Genomic DNA, 26,969 nt, shown 5'->3' on the forward strand with positions numbered 1-26,969 from the left:
GAGGCGAGCTGGAGAAAGACGGGAGGAGCCGCCCGCGCTTACTGGTCTGAGACATCTTGGAGATGCAGAAGCAGGAGAAGCTGAAGAGCATGACCGCGACGAGCGCGATCAACAGGTTCACCTGCTTGGTCTTCCTGGAGCTGGCCCATCTGGGAACCGCGGGCAGCAAGAGGGCGGAGGCGACCAGCTGAGCCCAAGCCGCGAGCGGAGCACTCACAGCGCCTGCGCCCCTGGACGCGCGCCCCTCGCTCCTCCCCGCAGTGTTGCTAGGGTCCCCAGCACACCCACCCTCAGGAGCACCCTTCCCCACCTGTCCTGTGGCTCCACACTCAGCATCCTGAGCCACTTGCTAGGACTGCTAGCAGCTGAATGCAATTAACTGTGGGAAAGCTCCCCCTCTGCCCGGTACGTGATGAGTGCTCACTAACTTTATTTCCTATAGTAGTGAGTAACTTTAGCGCCAGACTCTGGGATAAACAGTTTGCATGTATTATATTAAGCCCTCACAACATCCTAGTTCTTTTTTTTAATATAAAATGAAGATAACAATAGCATCTACTTAACATGCTGTTATTATCTTCATTTTATCTTGAAAAAATTGAGCCAGGTTGAAAATTGAGTCAACCAGAAATTCAGGTTGCAAGTTGGAAGTGGTTGCTCTACAGGTATCGTGCATGGATAAGAAGTTTCTACATAAAATATCTATGTATCTTTACTCAAATTCACCAAATACTGTATTTTCAAGATTCTGAAAGCACTTTGCTCTCATATCTTAATATTTTTTAAATCAGCGTGTGTCTTCCAATTGATTTTTACGTTTTCTGTTATTTCTTCTTTTATCTTTTTTCCAAATAAAGAAAAAACCAAAACCCTGCTAGTCAGTTAATGGTCTATGAATCAGAACACATATTTATTGAGCACGTTCTCTGTGCCAGTCACTGAACTAGGGACTAGCAATACGATATTCACCAGCTGGTTCTCGGCTACATGTTCTTCTTCATGCTCAAACAGGGACTGAACCCTACACACATATTTCTACCTATAAAAAGTGTTCAAGATTCAGTGATGCCACCTCCTCCATGAAACCTTCATTGATCACCTATGCATAGTGGAATCTCTATCCTCTTGGAATTCTTGTAGCACTTGGGTCCCTCTCAAAGCATTCAATCTGTGTTATTTAATTGTTAAGCACATATTTTATTTCTTGTACCATGTTATAAGTCCCTAGAAGAGAAAGATGATGTCTTACACATATTCATATCATATTCCCCACTGTGCATTCAGGGTGTTTTACAGATTTAAGGCATTGATTGAAACACAAGCGTGTGGTACAACTGAGCTGTATTTACAACTAACCACCTATAATCACTACCTACTACCATTTAAGCCAACAAAAAATATCACTTCAGGAAATCCAGGAGATAAAAAATACAGTAGCATTCTCAAAGATTTCTGGACTTCCGCTTTGTGATTTATCTTTTAAAATTGATGTCACATTCAGACCATGGGAACGAGAATTGCCAGGCTAAAGATAAGTATTTGCTAAAATAACAGGAATGGGAAGAGTGACCTCTGGGGGTATTACCAGCATTACAGCCATCAAGGCTTCTTCAACCTCAGTCTAAACAATAATCTCATGACTGTTATCAACACAGAAAAGTAAATATAGCAGGGACAGATTTTTCTAGTCTCATATACATGTAATATCCTGACAGTGAAAACAATTTGAAAGATAATGACTGTTGAAAATAATGCCAGTTGTCCTGGACCTATTTTCTGTTTCAAGTTACTTAAATGAGTCATATGTACCCAGGGTGAGTGCCATCTGTTCACCACAATTCAGGAAAAGGGACTTCCATGGATCATCTTTGACAGCTGTCCTTCTCGAACTTTAGCATGCAGAAGAATCACCTGGAAACCTTGTTCAACAAAGATTGCTCCACCTACCCTCAGAGTTTCTAATTCAATAGGTTAAGGCTGGGACCCCAAATTTTGCATTTCTAACAAGTCCTAGATGATATTGATGCTGCTGGACCAAGGACAGAACTACATTTTGAGAATCACTGCATAACAGCACTCCATTCAATCAGAGGTTAGATTTAAAAACATGTAGATTATCGAGGATCACGGGAAGATGGCGGCATGAGTAGTTCAGAGGAAATCTCTTCTCCAAAACATATATATTTATGAAAATACAATAAATACAACTATTCCTAAAAGAGACACCAGTGGATGCAGTACAATAGCCAGGATACATCTACATCTGTGAGAACTCCACATTACATGAAGGGGGTACGATACAAGCCACGGCCAGGCAGGATCTGAACGCTCCCCCACCCCAAAACCCAGTGGGAAGAAACGAGTCAGAATGGGGAGGGAGTGAAAGCCCAGGACTGCTAAACAACCAGCTCTAGAAATCCGCACCCAGAACGCAGACACAAGGTTCACGGGGTGCTGGATATTAGAGAAATGGAAAAGCCAAATCTGTGGGCAGGTCCCCGCAACTGGCACCCCTGAGACAAAAGAAAAGAGAGTGCTTTCTGCAAGTCTTAAAGGGACAGGGACCCCATTGCTGGACGAAGTTGCCCCAGCACACTCAGCCAGGAGCTGGGAATTTCGGGGAAACTTAGGTGCCCTAAACCCTGGGGATGCAGTGCAACTCTGAAGCCCCTCACGGCACTAAGCAGCCTGCCAGTCATTCCTCCAACTGGCACGGACCCCGACACACCGGCCCAGTAGTGGGGGAGTGGCAGCGTGCACTGGGGGCGGAGGGGCCAGAAGGGACTGGGAGCAGATCCGTGCACCAGTGGCACCAGAGGGGATGAGGGCAGGCTTGTGCGAGCCCACAGCAACACGACCAAACAGCCCAGGTGCAGCTCACGCGCACTGGCGACCGTGGAGCCAGAGGAGCCCAGTAGAGGCCCGCGTGTGCCTGCAGCGGAGCCAGAGGGAGTAGGCGTGCTCCCAGCAGCTGATCAGAATCCCAGCCCAATGCACAGCCGCCCAGGCCAAACCCAAAGGCCGCTGCTACCACATAGCTGCCCAACAGGGGTGCTGCTAGCACGGAGGAGTGCACCTGGCATGCCTGCCACACCCCTCAGGGCTCCGTGCTGCTCTGACGGAGACCCCACCCACAGCAGCTTAGGGGACTAACCGGGTGGCTGCTCCAGGAGTGCGGGTAACTGTCACAGGTGGAAGAGAAGGGCAAGGCATCCAGCAAGCAGGAAAGGAATTTCTTCACCCAGCTGACACACCTGCAACCTGCCTACAGCCACTGCTATCACCATGAAAAGGCAAAAAAATTTAGTCCAGTCCAAGATAGTTACAACACCTGAGAAAGGATCTGCAGAGGCAGACCTAACCAGTCTCCCTGAAAAGGAATTCAAAATAAAAACCATAAACATGCTGACAGAGCTGTAGAGAAATATGCAAGAGCTAAGGGATGAAGTCCAGAGGGAGATTACAGGAGTCCCGAGGGAGATTACAGAAGTAAAACAAACTCTGGAAGGATTTATAAGCAGAATGGATAAGATGCAAGAGGCATTGATGGACTAGAAACCAGAGAACAGGAACACATAGAAGCTGATGCAGAGAGAGATAAAAGGATCTCCAGGAATGAAACAATATTAAGAGAACTGTGTGACCAATCCAAAAGGAACAATATCTGCATTATAGGGGTACCAGATGAAGAAGAGAGAGAAAAAGGGATAGAAAGTATCTTTGAAAAAATAATTGCTGAGAAATTCCCCAAACTGGGGGAGGAAATAGTTGCTCAGACTACAGAGGCACACAGAAATCCCAAGAGATGGGAGCCAAAGAAGACAATACCAAGACACATAATAATTAAAATGGCAAAGATCAAGGACAAGGACAGAGTACTAAAGGCAGCCAGAGAGAGATAAAAGGTCACCTACAAAGGAATACCCATCAGGCTATCATCATACTTCTCAAAAGAAACCTTACAGGCCAGAAGAGAATGGCATGATATATTTAATGCAATGAAACAGAAGGGCCTTGAACCAAGGATACTGTATCCAGCACGATTATCATTTAAATATGAAGGAGGGATTAAACAATTTCCAGACAAGCAAAAGTTGAGGGAATTTGCCTCCCGCAAACCACCTCTACAGGGTATCTTAGAGGGACTGCTCTAGATGGGAGCACTCCTAAAAAGAGCACAAAACTAAACACAAACATATGAACAATGGAGGAGGAGGAAAAAGAAGGGAAAGAAATACTCATCAGCCTGTGTTTATAACAGCTCAATAAGTGAGTTAAGTCAGATAGTAAGGTAGGAAACAAGCTAACCTTGAACCTTTGGTAACCATGAATATAAAGCCTGCAATGGCAATAAGTACATATCTTTCAAAAATCACCTTAAATGTAAATGGACTGAATGCACCAATCAAAAGACACAGAGTAATAGAATGGATAAAAAAGCAAGACCCATCTATACGCTGCTTTTAAGAGACTCACCTCAAACCCAAATAAATGAACAGATTAAAAGTCAAGGGATGGAGAAAGATATTTCATGCAAACAACAGAGAGAAAAAAGCAGGTGTTGCATACTAGTATCAGACAAAATAGACTTCAAAATAAAGAAAGTAACAAGAGATAAAGAAGGACATTACATAATGATAAAGGGCTCAGTCCAACAAGAGGATATAACCATTATAAATATATATGCACCCAATACAGGAGCACCAATATATGTGAAACAAATACTAACAGAATTAAAGGAGGAAATAGAATGCAATGCATTCATTTTGGGAGACTTCAACACACCACTCACTCCAAAGGACAGATCCACCAGACAGAAAATAATTAAGGACACAGAGGCACTGAACAACACACTAGAACAGATGGACCTAATAGACATCTATAGAACTCTACAACCAAAAGCAACAGGATATATATTATACTCAAGTGCACATGGAACATTCTCCAGAATAGACCACATACTAGGCCACAAAAAGAGCCTCAGTAAATTCCAAAAGATTGAAATCATACCAACCAAATTTTCAGACCACAAAGGTATAAAACTAGAAATAAATTGTACAAAGGAAGCAAAAAGGCTCACAAACACATGGAGGCTTAACAACATGCTCCTAAATAATCAATGGATCAACGACCAAATTAAAATGGAGATCCAGCAATGTATGGATGCAAATGACAACAACAACACAAAGCCCCAACTTCTGTGGGATGCAGCAAAAGCAGTCTTAAGAGGAAAGTATATAGCAATCCAGGCATATTTAGAGAAGGAAGAACAATCCCAAATGAATAGTCTAATGTCACAATTATTGAAATTGGAAAAAGAAGAACAAATGAGGCCTAAGGTCAGCAGATGGAGGGACATAATAAAGATCAGAGAAGAAATAAATAAAATTGAGAAGAATAAAACAATAGCAAAAATCAATGAAACCAAGAGCTGGTTCTTCAAGAAAATAAACAAAATAGATAAGCCTCTAGCCAGACTTATAAAGAGGAAAAGAGAGTCAACACACATGAACAGAATCAGAAACAAGAAAGGAAAAATCATGACGGACCCCACAGAAATACAAAGAATTATTAGAGAATACTATGAAAACCTATATGCTGACAATCTGGGAAACCTAGGAGAAATGGACAACTTCCTAGAAAAATACAACCTTCCAAGACTGACCCAGAAAGAAACAGAAAATCTAAACAGACCAATTACCAGCAAAGAAATTGAATCGGTAATCAAAAAACTACCCAAGAACAAAATCCCTGGGCCAGATGGATTCACCTTGGAATTTTATCAAACATACAGAGAAGACATAACACCCATTCTCCTTAAAGTTTTCCAAGAAATAGAAGAGGAGGGAACACTCCCAAACTCATTCTATGAAGCCAACATCACCCTAATACCAATACCAGGCAAAGACCCCACCCAAAAAGAAAACTACAGACCAATATCCCTGATGAATGTAGATGCAAAAATACTTAACAAAATATTAGCAAACCGAATTCAAAACTACATCAAGAGGATCATACACCATGACCAAGTGGGATTCATCCCAGAGATGCAAGGATGGTACAACATTCGAAAATCCATCAACATCATCCACCACATCAACAAAAAGAAGGACAAAAACCACATGATCATCTCCATAGATGCTGAAAAAGCTTCGACAAAATTCAACATACATTCATGATAAAAACTCTCAACAAAATGGGCATAGAGGGCAAGTACCTCAACATAATAAAGGCCATACATGATAAACCCACAGCCAACATCATACTGAACAGTGAGAGGATGAAAGCTTTTCCTCTGAGGTCGGGAACAAGAAAACAAGACAGGGATGCCCACTCTCCCCACTGTTATTCAAAGTGGTACTGGAGGTCCTAGCCACGGCAATCAGACAAAACAAAGAAATACAAGGAATCCAGATTGGTAAAGAAGTCAAACTGTCACTATTTGCAGATGACATGATAGTGTACATAAAAAACCCTAAAGGCTCCACTGCAAAACTACTAGAACTAATATCAGAATTCAGCAAAGTTGCAGGATACAAAATTAACACACAGAAATCTGTGGCTTTCCTATACACTAACAATGAACTAATAGAGAAATCAGGAAAACAATTCCATTCACAATAACATCAAGAAGAATAAAGTACCTAGGAATAAACCTAACCAAGGAAGTGAAAGACCTCTACCCTGAAAACTACAAGACACTCTTAAGAGAAATTAAAGAAGTCACTAACAAATGGAAACTCATCCCATGCTCCTGGCTGGGAAGAATTAATATCATCAAAATGGCCATCCTGGGTAAAGCAATATACAGATTCGATGCAATCCCTATCAAATTACCAACAGCATTCTTCAACGAACTGGAACAAATAGTTAAAAAGTTCATATGGAAACACCAAAGACCCCGAATAGCCAAAGCAATCCTGAGAAGGAAGAATAAAGTGAGGGGGATCTTGCTCCCCAACTTCACACTCTACTACAAAGCCACAGTAATCAAGACAATTTGGTACTGGCACAAGAACAGAGCCACAGACCAGTGGAACGGAATAGAGAATCCAGACATTACCCCGAACATATATGGCCAATTAATGTATGATAAAGAAGCCATGGACATACAATGGGGAAAGGACAGTCTCTTCAACAGATGGTGCTGGCACAACTGGACAGCTACATGTAAGAGAATGAAACTGGATCACTGTCTAACCCCATACACAAGAGTAAATTCGAAATGGATCAAAGACCTGAATGTAAGTCGTGAAACCATAAAACTCTTAGAAAAAAACATAGGCAAAAATCTCATGGACATAAACATGAGTGACTTCTTCATGAACATATCTTCTGGGCAAGGGAAACAAAGGCAAAAATGAACAAGTGGTACTATATCAAGCTAAAAAGCTTCTGTACAGCAAAGGACACCATCAATAGAACAAAAAGGGATCCTACAGTATGGGAGAATATATTCATAAATGACAGATCCGATCAAGGATTGACATCCAAAATATATAAAGAGCTCACACACCTCAACAACTGAAAAGCAAATAATCCAATTACAAAATGGGCAGAGGAGCTGAATAGACAGTTCTCTAAAGAAGAAATCCGGATGGCCAACAGGCACATGAAAAGATGCTCCACATCGCTAATCATTAGAGAAATGCAAATTAAAACCTCAATGAGATATCATCTCACACCAGTAAGGATGGCCATCATCGAAAAGATAAACAACAACAAATGTTGGCGAGGTTGTGGAGAAAGGGGAACCCTCCTACACTGCTGGTGGGAATGCAAATTAGTTCAACCATTGTGGAAAGCAGTATGGAGGTTCCTCAGAATGCTCAAAATAGAAATACCATTTGACCCAGGAATTCCACTTCTAGGAATTTACCCTATGAATGCAGCACTCCGGTTTGAAAAAGACAGATGCACCCCCATGTTTATCGCTGCACTATTTACAATAGCCAAGGTATGGAAGCAACATAAATGTCCATCAGTAGATGAATGGATAAAGAAGAAGTGGTACATATACACAATGGAATATTACTCAGCCATAAGAAATAAACAGATCCTACCATTTGCAACAACAGGGATGGAGCTAGAGGGCATTATGTTCAGTGAAATAAGCCAGGCGGAGAAAGACAAGTACCAAATGATTTCACTCATATGTGGAGTATAAGAACAAAGGAAAACTGAAGGAACAAAACAGTAGCAGAATCACAGAACCCAAGAATGGACTAATAGTTACCAAAGGGAAAGGGACTGGGGAGGATGGGTGGGAAGGGAGGGATAAGGACAGGGAAAAAGCAAGAGGGCTCTACGATTAGCATGTATAGTGCGTGGGGGGCACCGGGAGGGCTGTGCAACACAGAGAAGACAAGTAGTGATTTTACAGCATCTTACTACACTGATGCACAGTGACTATGAAGGGGTATGTGGGGGCACTTGGTGAAAGGGGGAGCCTAGTAAACATAATGCTCTTTATGTAATTGTAGATTAATGATACCAAAATAAAAAAAAGTCGAAAGTAAAAATAAGAAAAAGAAAACTCATATACAAAAAAAAAAAAAAAGAAATTCAGATGGCCAATAGGCACACAAAAAGATGCTTTACATCACTAATGAAAAAAAAAACACAAAAAAACATATAGATTATCTACTTTATCCTCTTTGGTCAAACATTTCCAAGGTACCTATTTAGCAAAGGTGCCACCAGTGAGGAGGATTCCATTATGTCCTGTGGCTCTTATATTCTAGAATTTAATGACATTTACAAAAAGTTGTCTCTTATATCCCTGAATGTACCAAAGATTGGCCTGAATAGCAGAAAAAGAGCTGTCAGAGTTCCAGAATTGTCCTCGGAGTTGAAAGGCCCAGTTGCAGGCAAATAGAGGAAGTCCCTTCCAGCAGCAGAGCTTGTGATCCAAGAGCCAGACGAACAGGAACAGGAATATGGTACAGACAAGTCGTAAGCATCAGAGGGGCCAGCACAGATCAACAAGGGCTGAAGTGGTCTTTTTTTTAATTGTCCATCTCATAATAACAGCACTTGAGTTTTCCTTAGAGGAGCTGTGCTAGTTAGCCAACAGTTCTTCCATCTGTGCATGCTGCTCTCCCAGGCACAGTCGTGCCTCTGGGCCCACTTTATAACTCATTCTGAGCCATAGAAATTAGCTGCAGGGATGTTCCTGGGACTCCTGAACCAGGCTCAAGAGAACTGACAACTTGTGCCTTCTGCCTCTTGGAGTGCAACTTCCATGCTATAAGGAAGCCCAAGCCAAATTACTGAAGCTTAGAGGCTATGTGGAAAGGACCACTGGGATGAGAGGCCATCTGGGACGGGCCAGCACTAGCTGAGCTCCAGCTGACTGCAGCTGTGCAGGGACCCACAAGAAACCAGCAGACCTCCCCAGCAGAAGCCAGCCAACCCAGAGAATCATAACAATAACAAATTAGTATTTTAAGCCACAAGCTTGAGAATGATTTGTTTCCCAGCAACAGATAATTGATATTGGGAACAACCCCTTCTACATAGCTTTGTGCTAAGGGTTTACATGTGACCCAATCATCATATTCTGTGACACTGCACACAAAAGTTAGTTCAGCATTTGACCCAAGTTGGTCAGATGAGACTCAATTATGAGACTTTCTAACCTAGATCTGGAGTTTCTAGGGCCATCTTGCCAGTGGGAATATGCCCTGAGATTAAAGCCAGCTTAGATGAAAGCAGACCTCTTAAGGATTCCATTTGATTTTCTACCTAACTCAGTCATGCATAAGTCTACATACTGTCTGGTCAATTACATGAGCCAATTCATTTCTTTTATTAAGTTAATTTGAGCTGGGGTTCCTATCACTTTTAACTGATGGATACATGGATGCCAGCAGACAAGTAGAGGACAGTAATAGGGAATCTAGAGAAAAGAGACAACTAGGAGGTTCAGATAGGTGCAGTCAGCCCCAGAATAAAACCACAGCAGTGCTGATATTCTGAAATAACACTCCAGACCCGGGATCACTGAGTCTGAGGTATCGGCTGTCTGTCCTCCCAAAGGGGCCCTGCCTCGGGTGAGGGCTGAGATCAGCACAGGCTCTTGCACTCTGGTGCAGGACTGTGTCTGTTCAGGTCAAGGATTATGTATTATACTAATTCCTACAAAAGCATCTTGTAGGCTGGCTAAAGACTCACCATCCTTGGAAGCAGTGGCCTGAGGACAAGGCACAGATCACCACAGAAGTACTTAGGAAAGAAGTAGAAACATAAGCATAACCCATGAAGCACAACCCAAACCACAGTGCCGGCCTGCTCCCACCAGTCACCAGTTCAGGGATCCTGTGTCAGGTTTCCTCCAGATGACTCTGGCTGAGTTTTCAAGCCAAACATGTAAATCAGCATCAAACCAATTTGTGGGAAAACAGTTCTGGTGACTTATCAACCATAATGTGGTTTTACATAATAACTATATTCTTCTTTTATTATTAGATACTCTTGAGTGCTAAGAGTGACTGTATCTTTCCCCAGTATCATCCTTAACTTGTTCTTCTATTTTCTTTCTGTTAGTATTTCATCTCTTTCCCACTTATCACCTGTCAGATGCAGACCTGGTCCCCCCAGGCAGGGCCTCTGGTTCAGCCTTACCCTCAATCCACAAAGAGGGCTGTGGTCTGAAATTTCCCAAGGCCTCGCCCCTTGTCCATTCCCAGGTAGAAGTGGTAGGGTTGCCTCTATCAAATACAATATAACTATATTCCCCCTATATGGAGTGAGTGGGGGAAATGGAGTGAAACATTTAGTCCATCCTTATTGGCCTCATGATAGGAAGTCACTACCCAACATAAGGGTTTCCCTGAACATATGCACACTTACATTCAAAGGAATAGGAATTGTGTCTTGGGCAGGAATTTCACCTTTCAGTGAGTCATCCAAATGTAATATTGGTCCCTTAAACACAGGATCCAATAAAATAAGTTTGTACAGTGGGAGAGTTCTAGGAGAGCACCAGCCTCCACTTCATCTTGCCCATTGTGATATTGGGATTTATGATAAGAAATGTGTGTTTGGTGTTTAGCCAGGTCCTGGCACATAGCTGATAAAATCCTCAGAATTCTTATGATGAAAGTGTCCTTGCAAAAAAAGACAAATGTCTTTTTTTATGTTAATGAGGTCACTTTTGAAAAGCACCTAAAGACAGGGACAGGTTGCCAGAGGAACTATGTGATTAGAGGATTGGAACTTTCAGTCCCAACTCCCTACCTAGGGAGAGCGGCTGGAGATTGAGTTCAGTCCCAAGAGCAAACGATGTACCCCATCACACCTATGTAATGAAGCCTCCATAAAACTCAACATGGACCAGGTTTGGAGAGCTACCTTTATTGGGGTGGTGAACAGCTGGAGATTCCAGGAGAGTGACAAGCTCAGAGTGGACATGAAAACTTTATGCCCTTGCCCCATACTTTGCCCTCTCCCTTTCTTCTGGCTGTTCCTAAGTTATATCCTCTTATAATTAACCAGTAATCTAGTAAGTAAAATGCTTCTCTGAGTTCTGTGAGCCACTCTAGCAAATCAATCAAACCCAAGAAGGGTGTTCATCTGAACCTCTGATCTACAGCTGGTAGATCAGAAGCATAGGTGACAACCTGGACTTTGCTATTTGTTTCTGAAGTGGGTTGGTGGGTAGGGCAGTATTGCAGGACTGAGCCCATAACCTGTAGGATCTGATGCTTTCTACAGTTAGACAGTGTCGGCATTGAGTTGAACTGTAGTGTACACAGTTGGTATCTGAGAACTGCTTGGTGATGTGAACTTCCCCCTCCACACACACACACTGGAACTGGTGTCATAATTGTACCTATCTCCAACACCCAAAACCCTTTCAAAACTGTTTCCCCTTTACTACCCTTCATATCTGAACAAAGCACGCATTCACCTAACTGATCCAGCCAGTTATCCATACCTTTAGACTGTATGTTCAATGTTTCAATCACCAGTTCTAATTTAACTTTTTGACCTTATAAATGGTAAGGAATGTGATATAGCCACATCATGTTGGGATTTTGTGGCCTGTTTCTGCACAGTGTAAGGTAGAATGCATTTTTTGGCCCAGAGAGATGTATGAGAGGGAACCAAATTGTCTTTGACAGTATTTAGGCTTTAGTCCAAGATAGAGGAATGTCAAATTCCTTGGACTCTTCTAGGGGCAGCAAATAGTAATCCTATATAGTTCACCACTTACATACTTGGTCCTTGTGCCCAGAAGATTTTTCCAAATGCCATCTTTTTATAGCAACTTTTTTGTTGTTATTAGGATTTAACGTCTCTTAACCACATTAGCAGCTTGGGTAACAGATAAGCAAAATGTATCATGATTCCACCCACTCTTGCATGGCTTTTACACCACTCTAACCACTTAAATTCTAGGGAATGGCAGGACATCAGCCATTCTGTTACAGCAATCACCGGTTCTAATATTAATTTAATGATCTTATAAATGGTAAGGAATATGATATAGCCACATCATGTTGGGATTTTGTGGGCCTATTTCTGCACAGTGTAATGTAGAATGCATTCTTTAGCCCAGAGTAATGTTCTATTCCCCTTCCTGAACAACTCCAAGGTCTATCTGTGACCCACTATAATCCTCCTTGCAAGTCGCTCTCAACTCAGCCTATTGCATAAATATACTATTGCATTATTTGACTAGGTTTTACTGTCCATAAAGCAAATAGGAACTGACTTTTATATTGGAGTTCTACTACACAGGACCTCTCATGGATAAAGCAAGAAATTGTTTTATTTTGGTGGAAAGAGAGTCATGAGATTTAGACTGTTCAGCACTAGAAGTGGGCTGCAAATTAATCCTAAACTGCTTGTCTGTGTGTGTTACAACTCCTCAGAGACCCCTCTCATGATATGAATTCCATTTTTTTTGAGAATTTTGTGCAGCTTTCTCTTTATCATAACCTCTTTCTGATATGATCCATACCATATCATATAGTTCAGATCTTAATATAATTTGCCACTCTCATATTATGGGGAACTGTTTTCATGAGAGCCCAACAGCCTGCTGGCAAACCAGCTCTCTAGTTGCCAATTTTTTTAGCCAAAAATCCCGGCAGTCACCACAAGGTGGCAGTATTACCATTTCATTCAAAGCCTCTAATTTACATACATTATGGTGTCAGAAGCGTCTAAAATTACCTGTGAATGTGTTAAAATCATAGGATTTCAGCATCATACTCAGGCTACTGCCAATTACGTATTTTTTACAGCTTCCAAATTGTCCTCCAAGGTGTTTGTGCCTCCTTTTTATAGGCAGCGTACTGGAGGGAGAGTAATTTATTATTTACCTTTATAGAATACTTTTTGTGGTCCAAAGTCACTTAGAAATTTCACTGCCCAAAGCTCTGAATATTAGTTGGATTGATTAACCAGTCAGCTAGTTGGTCATATGTGCCACTACAGCTCTCAAATCATTAGAGTTTCTCCCTCTGTGAGGTAAGTTATTGTAATGTCAATAATACAATGAATGTATTTTGATGGTGATCATGTCTAAGGCCCATCTCACCAACTTGTGGCAGTGAGTTGGAGAGCTTCTTGGGGAAGGACCATAAACATATCTTACATTCCTTTTATGTACAAGCAAACTCTGACTTCTCTCAAAGTGAGATCAAGAAGCTGTGTATCACAAAAAAATTCTGTCAGCTTATTGAACCTCTCGCACAGTTTTCACAATGCCTAGCACAACACACCCTTGTTTAAATCAGAACACTTCCTTGTTAGAATCATGACAGTTAATAGTTATTTCCAAGAGCCTTCTCTTTTTTCACCTGGGCTGCCCAGGATTAATAGAACATGTTAGTGGAGACTAATGCTTCTGCTCCTACCGTTTCCTAATGAAAGATAAGATTTCCTGTGTCCTTCCAGAATCTGACAAAGCCTGATATTTACTACAAAGGAAGGTTTGAACAATTCTCAGGGTTTCCATTTTGCACGGCCAATTAAAACTATATGAACGACACACTTCTCTGTCCCTTAAAAACACTTGGCTTTACGCTGGTAGTGAAAAGGACCTTCATCACATCCATTCTAATTACATACTCAGGTAATTGGATAGTTCTTTCTTACTTCTCCATCTTCAGCTTCATAGTGATTCTAGTACTACCTACCACGACATTTTTATGTACAAAAAGAAATATTCAGTGAGATGATCCGTAAAGTCCTCTTCAAGATCTAAGATTCTATGATTTTATTATTGTAGTTTATGTCCAGATTTCATTACCAGGTTGATTGTTGGTTGCTTCTATGGGTCAGGGATGATGGCTTATTATACACCCTTAACATGTCTGGTGGTTTACGGTTAGCACCTTAAAAAAAATGTTGGTTAAGGTGTGAAAAAGTGTGTATTGCTGTTTTGTGCTAACAAGGGGAAGGAGGGAATATACATATATACACTTGCATAGATTATTCCTACAGATACAGACAAGAAACTAATACTGGTTGCTTTTGAGAAAGAGGGCTGGGGGCCGGGAGTCTGGGGTGCGTGGGAGTTATTTTTCAGTGTTCTGTCTTTTGTACTTGTATTCTACTCTCTCCTTGCTCTTTCTCCCCAGCCACACTAGCTTTCTTGCTACTTCTCCAACTTCCGAAGTCTGCTCCTGATTGAAGGCCTTTGCACTTGCAGTTCTAGTGTCTGAAATACTCTTCCTCCGGATATTCTTTCGGTTCATTCTCTTAGTTCACTCAGGACCACTGCTCTAATGTCACCTGAACACGGAGACACCCCCGATACACTGTAACAACCCACTTCCTCCACCACACACACACACTAATACCTATTTTAGCCCCACCTGACATCCTAAATATTTGTTTATTGTATGACTCACTTTTGGAACACTGCCTGGGGCATAACAGGCAATCAACAATTATTTGCTGAATTAATGAATATACTGTTTGAAGTTGGAATTTTCTAAAAAATCATGCGCATGAATTACATTTCAAGAAACAAAACCATTTAAGATATAAATATTTGATGAGTAAACTGTTAATGTTTATTACAGGACAAAGCCCAAACTTCTTTTCTCATCATATGTGCTCTCCCTGTCTTTCACATATATGCCATGGGCAAGACATTAAGTGTAAATTGCGTTTCCTCATCCATAAAGTAGGACTATTAAAAATTACTTCACAGAATTAAGATTAAATGTAAGTGAAACCTCTTTTGTAACCTTGACGCGATGGAAGTTACCAAAAGCACACTGCTACTTTCGTGCTCGGAGTAGGGGAGTAAAGCACGGTTTCAACTTGCGAGTCGACGAGAGGTTTCAGGCGAGCAGGCTCCAGAGCAGCACTAGGAGAGACCAATCTTCGGCCCGGGGCGTAGTTCCAAGTAGGCGTTGCCAGGAAACCTTCAGGCATCCCTAGAATCCGAGCACGCGCGGCGGAGCAATTGTGCCCAACCTCCTTTCAGCGTTAGTAATTGGTGGAGCTCTGGCCAATAGGAGGGGCCTAAGATGGGGTGGGGGCGGGCAGTGTCCCTGGGAGGGCTTTCACCGGGCTTTGCTCCCTGACTTCCGGGTCGCGGTGCGTGCAGTGAGCACTCTGCGCGGAGCGTCGTTTCCGTTGTCGGCTGTTTGCAGTTGGAGAAACCGAGGCAGCTCCAGCTCCTCCTAGTTCTTCCGCTCCTGTGAGGTGGCTGCCGTTTCTCTTCCTCTCACCCCGCGCTGTTCCGGTGCGGCTGCGCTGAGGGCGCGCGGGTTGCGCGAACGCCCTAGTGCTCCTCTGAAAATCCGTGGGGCGCAGGGGTTGACCCGCATTGTGCGAGCTGCTCCTCCCGTTGGTGGGCAGTGCGCGGGATGCGCTCTGCCGGGCTCCGGAAGCGGGGCTCGGCGTAGACACTCCCCGAGGTCTGAGGAGCTCAGGCGCCCCGAAGCTTGGGTTCCCTCCTCTTGGTAGTTATGCTTTTGTCCTGATGAGCGCGGACTAGATGGATTCATTGTAAATTAAAGTCACTGTTCGGCCCTTTTCTGTTCTGCACTGATTCTGCACTGACTACGGGGATTTCGAATCTGACAATCTCTCAGGCCCTAGTCCAGAGATGATGTATCTGTGCGAATGTTTAAGGCAGGAAGGAGATGGGCATTTTTGTTTAAGTAACTCCTCCTCACTTGCATTCTCTTCAGCCCTCTTCATTTAGGAGGTGATTTTTCTTATGGCATATTCATTTTTATCGACGGCGTAGTCATTACTCATAGTATTTCTGCCCTTCACCTGTTGAATGGGGAAACCAGCCGTTAAGCAGGGTGTGATCTGCTCGGTGTTTAACTTGTATATTTCAATTTGTAACCCATATGTAGTGTTTTTATTTGCGGGCATCACCTGACTGTGGGACAAATGTAACTGAAGTTATCCATAGGCCTTAAGAAGAGCTTGTTCTTTATAAAAGCAATTCTGATACATGGTTTATTTGGTTTAATTGTTGCTTAGCTGGGTTCCTTTTGTTCTTAAACTGTTGAGCCCCATTCTGAAAGAATGAAAAATTAAAATAGGGACGTGTGAGCTTCAATCTAAATAAATGTTTTGATTTTTGCAGTTAATTTTTAAAAAGTAATAAACTTACCACTTGACCAGCCATCATTATAATTAATGTAAATAGTATGTATTACTCCTGTCATTGTTTTCTTAGAGCCCTAAACAATACTACAAAATAAACACAATGGAAAAACATAATTTGACATTTGCTGAGTTGTATAAAGTAATTTTTTTCATTTTAAAATCCATTTTAAGGTCGTTAAACCTATCGTATATTTCCTTCTCCAGGAAAAAATGTTTATTTCTCTGTGGGAGTTCTTCTATGGGCACTTTTTTCGATTTTGGATGAAATGGCTCTTACGACAGATGACTGGAAAGTGTGAATTGCAGCGAATTTTTGATACTTATGTAGGTGCACAAAGGACACACAGGATAGGTAATGTTTGAATTTTTTAAATGGAAAAGATTTTAACTCTGAAAGACTTTTTCTCGATATTCATAGCAACAGATACACTAATTGCATATCCTAATCAAATCATTTAAAACTCAGTTTCATAATCTTTGAAATCTGGTTTTGAATTCTTTCAGCTCTGGAACTATGATTTTATAGGAAAGAAACTCATTATTATTTAACTTAATATGTGTGTAAAGAATTATCTTCTCTGGCTCCTGAAATTCATCAGTTATTCCTTAAATTATAGTTACAATCTGTTTTCTAGAGAAAAGTCTCTGTACTTCGGTAAGCCTTTTGAAATTTCATTCAAGTGATGGGGCAGAGAGTCTGGAAGTAGATCCATTTTTGTACTCAGCATCCTTCATCAATCTGTTAATCTGTTACATATTTCATGAAAGGACAAAAACAGGTATGTAGTGATCCCTAGCAGAAGTTGTTAGGCTCAAAATCTGCACTGTCCAGTGCTATAGCCAGTAGATTGCAAGTAACTGTTGAGCACTTGAAATGTAATTAGTCTGAATTGAGATGTGTAGAAATATATACACTAGATTTCAAAGACAATGTGAAAAAAGAATGTAAAAATACATCATTAAGTGTTTATACTCATTATATGTTGAAGTGATATTTTGGATATTAGGTTAAAAATATTTTAAAAGTAATTTTATCTGTTTCTTTAATGTCTCTACTAGAAAAAAAAATTCAAAGTACACATGTGGCTCACATTTGGCTTTGATTATATTTCTGTTGAGTAGAGGGCTGTCCTCTCACCTTCTAAAATTCCTCAACTTTCAGTGCTTACCTGAAAATATTGCTTTAAATTAGAACACAGATTAATGAGAAATATGGTTGAGGCATTTCTCTTTGGTCAGAGTAACAAAGACCAGGAATTGGACACAGTTCCCGTTCACTCTGTGAAATGGAAAACTATGACTTAATCAGATCCTCTTCTGTGTGGAACAAGTGGGCTTCAACTAAGATCCACCTGCTGTAAGATTTCCGGGGTAGGTGTTGGTATCCAAGACAACCAGGGAAGAATGGAAGACAAGGAATGAATAAGCCTCAGGGTGCCTGGATGATTGAAGTTTAATTACTTCCTTAGCCTTCTTGCAACTTTGTAGCTGACTAAAATGATTGCCTGCTCTTTTGCCCCTTTGACTGTTCTCAGAAGAACAAAGTACCTGTTGATAAGAAATCTTGGCAGTATTGGTTGGTGTTTTGCAGTATGGGGGTAAGAACTTGTTAGGGCTTTATTTTGTGGCAAAAGCATTTTTCTTGACTTTTTCAAATTGCTGAGAAAAAGACTATTAGTAAATGTGCCAGGAAAAAGTTGAAACAGACCAGTAAAAATATTCTTGTTATTGAAACCAAAGACAAGAATGGAGAAGCTATTTTGCTATTTGTCTGGTTATAGGATGTTTGGCCAGTTAATCTAAAATCCTCATTTTTGCTCCTTTGTTGTTGATTCAGTTGCTATCTCCTCAAATCTAAAAGCTTTTTCTGTAAGGCAATCAAATGAAGAAAATGTAGTAGGTAGACAGCACCTCTCACTGTTGTCAGGATGAATTTCTGTGACGTGAGCCTTGCCAAGGCAGCCATGGATGACTTAGCAGTGGTTAGTAGACACTTGGGGTCTGCACAGAAAGAGAGGACCCTGGAGAAATTAGCTTGGCCTCACCTCTTTAGCTCTGGCGTGTTGTGTTGGGTTGAGGATCTTGGAATCATATCTAATTCTCTATACTGGAATGATGAAAATTTTAAATGTTTGCTATATTATTCATGTAGAAATTATTTCTGGAACAATGATAGTAATTTATTACTGGCTTGATATTTTTTATACTATTTCTTTATGAGTAATTCACAGATAGCATTCAAGTAATAAAATTCTTCCTTTTTTCATTTCAGAAAGTTCATTGACATACTCCAAGAATAAGGTAGGATCTTATCAAAGTGATAATTCTAGAAAACTTATTTTTAAGATACCTTTAAAAGAATGCCTCAATTTTAGAATTATTTTTGATGTCCTACTAGAAGAGTGTTTGCTGTAAAGAATATTGAGTGACATTTCCCACTGTAGAAGTAATATTTTATTTTTAAAACAGTTTTTCTATGCGTGGATTTTAATGCTACTCATGCACAAAGAAAGTATTTGAAGGATTTGTCCTGTTGTAAGGTTTTGCTTGTTTATTTTGCTTGAAAAATTGGTAGCTTCTGGGAAAGCAGTGTCTTGGGAGGAAAACCTTCTCTTAGACTGTGTCCTTAGGTTAGGTGAGAAAAGCAAGCAATTTCCGTAGTTATAGAGAACCCTGGGTCATGTACTTTTTGATTCAAAATAAGTAATGTCTCATGCTATTTATTAGTCAGCTTTTGCTTTGTAACAAACTTATAAAATCTCAGTAACACAAAACAATACATTACTTATTTTTTGCTCCCATGTCCCACTGGAGAGGCTCTTCTTTCAGGCTGATGCCAAGTTCAGGCCTGTTACAGTTGTCTCCTTCTGGGAAACCAGGTTAAAAAGGTAGTGGGTACCTGCAGAATGTTCTTCTCACAGAGGAAAAGGTCCAACTACACAGACATATTTTAAGTTTCCTTATGTCATGTCCATTAACATCCTATTGTCTAAAGTTATGTGGCTAAGTCCAAGTCAAGGGGCAGAGAAATACCCTATACCCACCAGAAGGCCATGGTAAGCATGTTGATACATACAATTATAGGGGAGTGAAAAATTGGAATCAGTAATTCAGTTGACTACATGCCGTAATTCCCTATGGTAGCTCACAGTTTTTTCTCTATGTATAATTTGGAGTGGCAAAGGTAGAGTTTGAGTCATCTAGACCATTGTTTGAAATCCCATAGTAGATCACAGCCAGCATTAAACAACACCAACAAAAGAATAGAGTAGAAAATAATTGGTCATCATAAAGGTAAATATTGTTTTATGTCATTTTAATTTGAGTTATCTATGTGTGTGCATCTATATATATTTAGATATCTTTATGTATGTTTGTACTTGGTCATGATGAACAATGTAGATCAAAAATATAGGGTCAAAAATGTTGACCTGTTGCTTTCTAATGATACTGATATGAGTTACTGATTCATGCCAGAAAGAAAATGAACGTTTTTGAAACGTTGCAAGCATATCAGTTATGTTCTGGAGACTGACTCATAAAATAGGTGCTTTAGTGATTTGGTTACGGTCTTTTATTTATGAATGGTCAATGCAAGAATGACTCATACACATGAACGAATGGGGGGGAGTCTAGAGTCCTGCTCTGTTGTTCAGCATCTTAGAGAGTGATTAATGTAAATATTTTTAAAATGAGAATGTAGGGATATAGAAACAAGTTGCTAGTTTTAACATTTATTTATATCTTATCCACCTATATCATTCCATTAAGTGAAACTTAGAATGTAATTTCATAAAGTAACACTGTCATAAATTGTAGATGAGCCACTGGAGAGACTCTGGAACTGGGAGGTCAGTGTCACATCTGTGTGACTATAGTACGGCTGATTGTAACAATTTTGGTCACAAAATTTACTAATGGGACTTAATGTGTGGTAAAATCACGGCAGACTTAAGTGGGTCCATACATAGAAGTTACTTCACGAGAACTCTAGTGCCTCAGTAGAATCCTTGACCAAAGATTTGAATGATTGCCATATATTCAACATTCCACTGGGGTCTTTGAGATATACAAAAGAAGTTAAGACTGTTAATGAATGTAATTATGTATAGGTATTTAGAGAAGGAAGAGGTAAATGTGGGCTGAAGTGTTTGGTGACTTTAAGGTAGTGGTTAAAAGTTAAAGAAGAAAAAAAGGTTCATCATTTTTAAAAAATCTCATTTACTGGCTATTAAAAGTTTATTTGAAGAGTAAACATTAAAATTAATATTCTTATGATTTTATTATTAAAATGTATACATTTGCTAGTAGTGTTTTGTAGGACATACTAAGAAGAGGATGGTCAACAAATGGGTAAATACTTAACTGAATTAAATCATAGAAGCTTTGTTTTCTTGAAGTTTTAAATCTAAGGTAAACTTGTCAAACAATTGGAGGAAGCCTCATCAGTTTAAACAGAATTTATGGTGTGTATAACATCTCGTATATTTCATTTATTTTGTAGGGTAAAATCAAATTCTGATTTTGTGATATTTCTACTAACCTGACTGATGTTTTATTCATACTAAAAATATCTGAATTCAATTCCTGATTCTGTCACTTACCAGTTGTTTGACTTTGTGCAAGTTACTTATTTTCTCATTGAAAAGTACATATTGATATCAAAATGGTTGTTTTAGGATTAGTGTGATGCTAGTGTGCAAGCAGTCTAAGAGAATGACTAGTACATGATAGGTGTCAAACAAAAATAGAAGTTACTAGTAATATTAATGACAATCGGATTAAACCAATAAAAACTATAAGATTTTTAGAAGTTTAAAATATGAAAACTTTGTAGGTATTTAAATACTCAATATTATGGATGATTGCTGTGAATAAAAGTGATTTTAATTAACTACTAAGGCCTGTTCCTTAAAGCAGTATGGTCTTGTCAGGTAGCAAACTTTTCCATTGTAGAAACTCTTTCTTTGATTAATAGAAATTTGAGTCTCATTTGCTTGTATTTTAGATTAAGGACTACTTACCAAATGTATATTGAGTTATTAAATTTTGGGATTTTTAAAATGACAATGAAAGCTTTATGAGAATCTGGGGAGCATAATTCAGTGCTCTGCTGAGATGTCTGGTTGCCATGTAAAGTATGGTAATGTTGCAAAGTTCCACTTTTCTTAGTAGCCACATACAGGTATTTGAAATTTAATATAGGGAAAGAGTACTTTGTCAACCTTCTAGTGTTTTTGATTCACTGTGTTTTTCAATTGTAGCTGCTGTCTTAGCTTTTAAATAACAATGATAACATTCTAGATGTTAAATAAAAAGTTAGTGTTATGCCATCAGTTTAGCTGTCTGTGAGTTTATGGTATAGTGATACACATTTCATATTATTTGGTCTAATTTCCCAAAAGCTAGACTTTAAGTACCTAATCTTTAAGGTACTGTATTGCTACATAGGCATTGTGGTTCAAAAATGAAGCATTGACACTCTGTTGTGATACTAACACAAAGGTATGTATAATCTCCCCAAATTTGCTTCTATAGAGAAATTCACTGTTGATGCTTATAAAGTGTGTGCTAGTCATATAATTTGTAATCTACTATCAAAGTAGGTGTAATAAAAAAGACTACATTACTTTTATGTTCATATGTTCATTTATAGTAAAATCATAAGCATAAGCATATATTCTTAGAAAATATATGACAAGTGATTCATATATATTGCTGTCTCATTCTTATCACCTACTTTTTCTTTTTGTTTTCCTTTTATTTATTAATGTATTATTGATACTATTCTGAAGGTTTCACATGAAAAACAATGTGGTTACTATATTTACCCATATTATCAAGTCCCCACCCATACCCCATTGCAGTCACTGTCCATCAGTGTAGTAAGATGCCACAGATTCACCATTTGCCTTCTCTGTGCTACACTTGTCTTCCCTGTGACCCCCCACACCATGTGTATTAAACATAATACCCCCCAAGCCCTTATCCCTCCCCACCTGCCCTCCCACACCACTCCCCTTTGGTAACCGCTAGTCCCTTCTTGGAGACTGAATCTGCTGCTGTTTTGTTCCTTCAGTTATGCTTCATTGTTATATTCCACAAATGAGGGAAATCATTTGGCACTTGTCTTTCTTTGCCTGGCTTATTTCACTGAGCATAATGTCTTCCAACTCCACCCATGTTGTTGCAAATGGTAGGATTTGTTTCTTTCTTATGGCTGAATAGTATTCCATTGTGTATATTTACCACTTCTTCTTTATCCATTCATCTAATGATGGACACTTAGGTTGCTTCCATATCTTGGCTGTTGTAAAAAGCATGATGTAGTCCTGTGTGTTCATTTTTTATTTTGTTTCTCTTGCCCAAGGAGATGTGTTCATGAAAAAGTTGCTCATGTTTATATTCAGGAGATTTTTGCCTATGTTTTCTTCTAAGAGTTTTATGGTTTCATGACTTACATTCAGGTGTTGGATCCACTTTGAGTTTACTTTTGTGTATGGGGTTAGGCAATAGTCCAGTTTCATTCTCTTGCATGTAGCTGTCCAGTTTTGCCAACACCAGCTGTTGAAGAGGCTGTCATTTCCCCATTGTAAATCTGTGGTTCCTTTATTATATATTAATTGACCATATATGCTTGGGTTTATATCTGGGCTCTCTATTCTGTTCCAATGGTCTGTGGGTCTGTTCTTGTGCCAGTACCAAATTGTCTTGATTACTGTGGCTTTGTAGTAGAGCTTGAAGTCAGAGAGCATAATCCCCTGAGCTTTATTCTTCCTTCTCATGATTGCTTTGGCTTTTTGGGGAATTGTTTGGTTCCATATGAATTTTAGAATTGTTTGCTCTAGTTTGTTGAAGAATGCTGTCAGTATTTTGATAGGGATTCCATTGAATCTGTAGACTCCTTTAGTCAGAATGGCCATTTTGACAATATTAATTCTTCCTGTCCATAAACATGGGATGTGTTTCCATTTATTGTTATCTTCCTTAATTTCTCTCATGAGTGTCATAGACACTTTCACTTCCTTGGTTAGGTTTATTCCTAGGTATTTTACTCTTTTTGATGCAATTGTGAATGGAATTGTTTTCCTGATTTCTCTTTCTGCTAATTGACCATTAGTGTATAGGAATACAACAGATTTCTGTGTATTAATTTTGTATCCTGCAACTTTGCTGAATTCAGATATTAGATCTAGTAGTTTTGGAGTGGATTCTTTAGGGGTTTTTTATGTACAATATTTCATCTGCAAACAGTGACAGTTTAACTTCTTCTTTATCAACCTAGATGCCTTTTATTTCTTTGTGTTGTCTGATTGCCGTGGTGAGGAACTCCAGCACTATGTTGAATGAAAGTGGAGAGAGTGGGCATCCTTATCTTGTTCCTGATATTAAAGGAAAGGCTTTCAGCTTCTCGCTGTTAAGTATGATGTTGGCTGTGGGTTTGTCATATATTGTCTTTATTATGTTGAGGTACTTGCCCTCTATACCCATTTTGTTGAGAGTTTTTATCATGAATAAATGTTGAATTCTGTCGAATGCTTTTTCAGCATCTATGGAGATGATCATGTGGTTTTTGTCCTTCTTTTTGTTAATGTGGTGGATTATGTTGATGGATTTTCTAATATACATCCTTGCATGCCTGCAATAAATCCTGCTTAATCATGGTGGATGATCTTTTTTTTTGAAGTATTTTTGAATTCGGTTTGCTAATATTGTGTTGAGTATTTTTGCATCTATGTTCATCAGGGATATCGGTCTGTAATTTTCTCTTTTTGTGTTGTCTTTGCCTGGTTTTGGTATTAGAGTGATGCTGGCCTCAGAATGAATTTGGAAGTATTCCCTTCTCTTCTACTTTTTAGAAAACTTTAAGGAGGATGGGTATTAGGTCTTCACTAAATGTTTGATAAAATTCAGCAGTGAAGCCATCTGTCCCAGGAGTTTTGTTCTTAGATAGTTTTTTGATTACCAGTTCAATTTCTTTGCTGGTAATTGGTCCATACAGATTTTCTGTTTCTTCCTTGGTCATCCTTGGAAGGTTGTATTTTTTCTAGAAAGTTGTCCATTTTTTCTAGGTTATCCAGTTTGTTAGCATATAATTTTTCATAGTGTTCTCTAATAATTCTTTGTATTTCTGTGGTGTCCATAGTGATTTTTCCTTTCTCATTTCTGATTCTATTTAAGTGTGTAGACTCTCTTTTATTCTTGATAAGTCTGGCTAAGGGTTTATCTATTTTATTTTCTCAAAGAACCAGCTCCTGCTTTCATTCTTCCTATTGTTTTATTCTTCTTGATTTTATTTATTCCTGCTCTAATCTTTACTATGTTCCTCCTTCTACCAACTTTGGGCCTCATTTGTTCTTCTTTTTCTAGTTTTGTTAATTGTGAGTTTAGACTGTTCATTTGGGATTGTTCTTTCCTGAGGTAGGCCTCTATTGCAATATACTTCCCTCTTAGCACGGCTTTTGCTGCATCCCACAGATTTTGTGGTGTTGAATTATTGTTGTTATTTGTCTCCATATGTTGCTTGATCTCTGTTTTTATTTAGTCATTGATCCATTCATTATTTAGGAGCATTCATTATTTAGGAGCCTCTGTGTGTGTGGGGGGGGCTTTTTCATTTCCTTTGCATAATTTATTTCTAGTTTCATACCTTTGTGGTCTGAGAAACTGGTTGGTACAATATCAATCTTTTTGAATTTACTGAGGCTCTTTTTGTGTCATTAGTAAATGGTGTATTCTTGAAAATGTTCCATGTGCGCTTAAGAAGAATGTGTATTCTGCTGTTTTTGGGTGTAGACTTCTGTAGATGTCTGTTAGGTCCATCTGTTTTAATGTGTTGTTCAGTGTGTCGCTCTCCTTACTTATTTTCTGTCTGGTTGATCTGTCCTTAAGAGTAAGTGGAATATTGAAGTCTCCTAGAATGAATGCATTGCATTCTATTTCCCCTTTTAATTCTGTTAGTATTTGTTTCACATATGTAGGTGCTTCTGTGTTGGGCACATAGATATTTATAGTGGTCATATCTTCTTGTTGTATTGACCCCTTTATCACTAGGTAATATCCTTCTTTGTCTCTTGTGGCTTTCTTTGTTTTGAAGTCTATTTTGTCTGATACAAGTACTGTAACTCCTGCTTTTTTGTCTCTATTAGTTGCATGAAAACTTTTCCCATCCCTTCACTTTTCACCTGTGTAGGTCTTTGGGTTTAAAGTGAGTCTCTTGTAGGCAGTATATAGATGGGTCTTGTTTTTTTATCATTCAGTGACTGTGTCTTTTGATTGGTGCATTCAGACCATTTACATTTAGGGTGATTATCGATAGGTATGTACTTATTGTCATTGCAGGCTTTAGATGCATGATTACTAAAAGTTCAAGGGCAACTTCCACTATCTAAGGGTCTAACTTAACTCACTTAGTATGCTATTACAAACACAATTTAAAGGTTCTTTTCTTTTTTTCTCCTCCTTTTTCTTCCTCCTCCATTCTTTATATATTAGGTATCATGTTCTATACTCTTTGTCTATCCTTTGGCTTACTTTGGGGGGTAATTGATTTAATTTTCCACTTGCTTAGTAATTAACTGTTCTACTTGCTTTACTGTGGTTTTATTACCTCTGGTGACAGCTATTAAACATTAGGAACACTTCCATCTATAGCAGTCTCTCCAAAATACGCTGTAGAGATGGTTTGTGGAAGGTAAATTTCTCAGCTTTTGCTTATCTGGAAATTGTTTAATCCCTCCTTCAAATTTAAATGATAATCTTTCCAGATAAAATATTCTTGGTTCGAGGCCCTTCTGCTTCATGGCATTAAATATATCATGCCACTCCCTTCTGGCCTGTAAGGTTTCTGCTGAGAAGTCTGATGATAGCCTGATGGACTTTCCTTTGTATATGATCTTATTTCTCTCTCTGGCTGTTTTTAATAGTCTGTTCTTATTCTTGATCTTTGCCATTTTAATTATTATATGTCTTGGTGTTGTCTTCTTTGGGTCTTTTGTGTTGGGAAATCTGTGCACCTCCATGGCCTGAGAGATCTTCTCTCTCCCCAAATTGGGGCCGCTTTCAGCAGTTACCTCCTCAAAGACACTTTCTATACCTTTTTCTCTCTCTTCTTCTCGTCCCCATATAGTACGAATATTGTTCCATTTGGATTGGTCACACAGTTCTCTCAATATTCTTTCATTTTCAGAGATCCTTTTTTCTCTCTGTGCCTCAGCTTCTTTGTATTACTCTTCTCTAATTTCTATTTCATTTATCGTCTCCTCCACCTTATATAATCTGCTTTTAAAACCTTCCATCGTATGTTTCATTTCTGATCGTGTGTTCCGCAACGATTGAATCTCTGACTGGAATTCATTCCTGAGTTCTTG

General features: G+C 39.3%; 2 protein-coding genes across 5 annotated transcripts in view; one reads left to right on the top strand and one right to left on the bottom strand.

Moving 5' to 3' along the window:
* Nucleotides 1–15,402, bottom strand: part of MGAT4D (MGAT4 family member D) — a 64,849-nt gene extending 49,447 nt beyond the window's left edge. The window contains 3 exon segments of the mRNA XM_057503274.1: nt 43–315; nt 13,186–13,307; nt 15,233–15,402. Of these exon segments, the coding sequence (XP_057359257.1) occupies nt 43–315; nt 13,186–13,307; nt 15,233–15,402 (565 nt within the window).
* A 129-nt stretch (nt 15,403–15,531) lies between these two features.
* ELMOD2 (ELMO domain containing 2) overlaps nt 15,532–26,969 on the top strand; it is a 39,489-nt gene continuing 28,051 nt past the window's right edge. Inside the window, exons 1-3 of one of the 4 annotated variants that reach the window (XM_036930910.2) lie at nt 15,532–15,675; nt 16,804–16,951; nt 18,872–18,900. In XM_036930910.2, the coding sequence (XP_036786805.1) occupies nt 16,810–16,951; nt 18,872–18,900 (171 nt within the window). In that variant the 5' untranslated portion in view covers nt 15,532–15,675; nt 16,804–16,809. The other 3 variants (XM_036931047.2, XM_057502640.1, XM_036931122.2) reach the window with 3 other exon arrangements.

This window comes from Manis pentadactyla, chromosome 5 (assembly GCF_030020395.1).
Source record: "Manis pentadactyla isolate mManPen7 chromosome 5, mManPen7.hap1, whole genome shotgun sequence".
Classification (NCBI taxonomy): Eukaryota; Metazoa; Chordata; class Mammalia; order Pholidota; family Manidae; genus Manis; species Manis pentadactyla.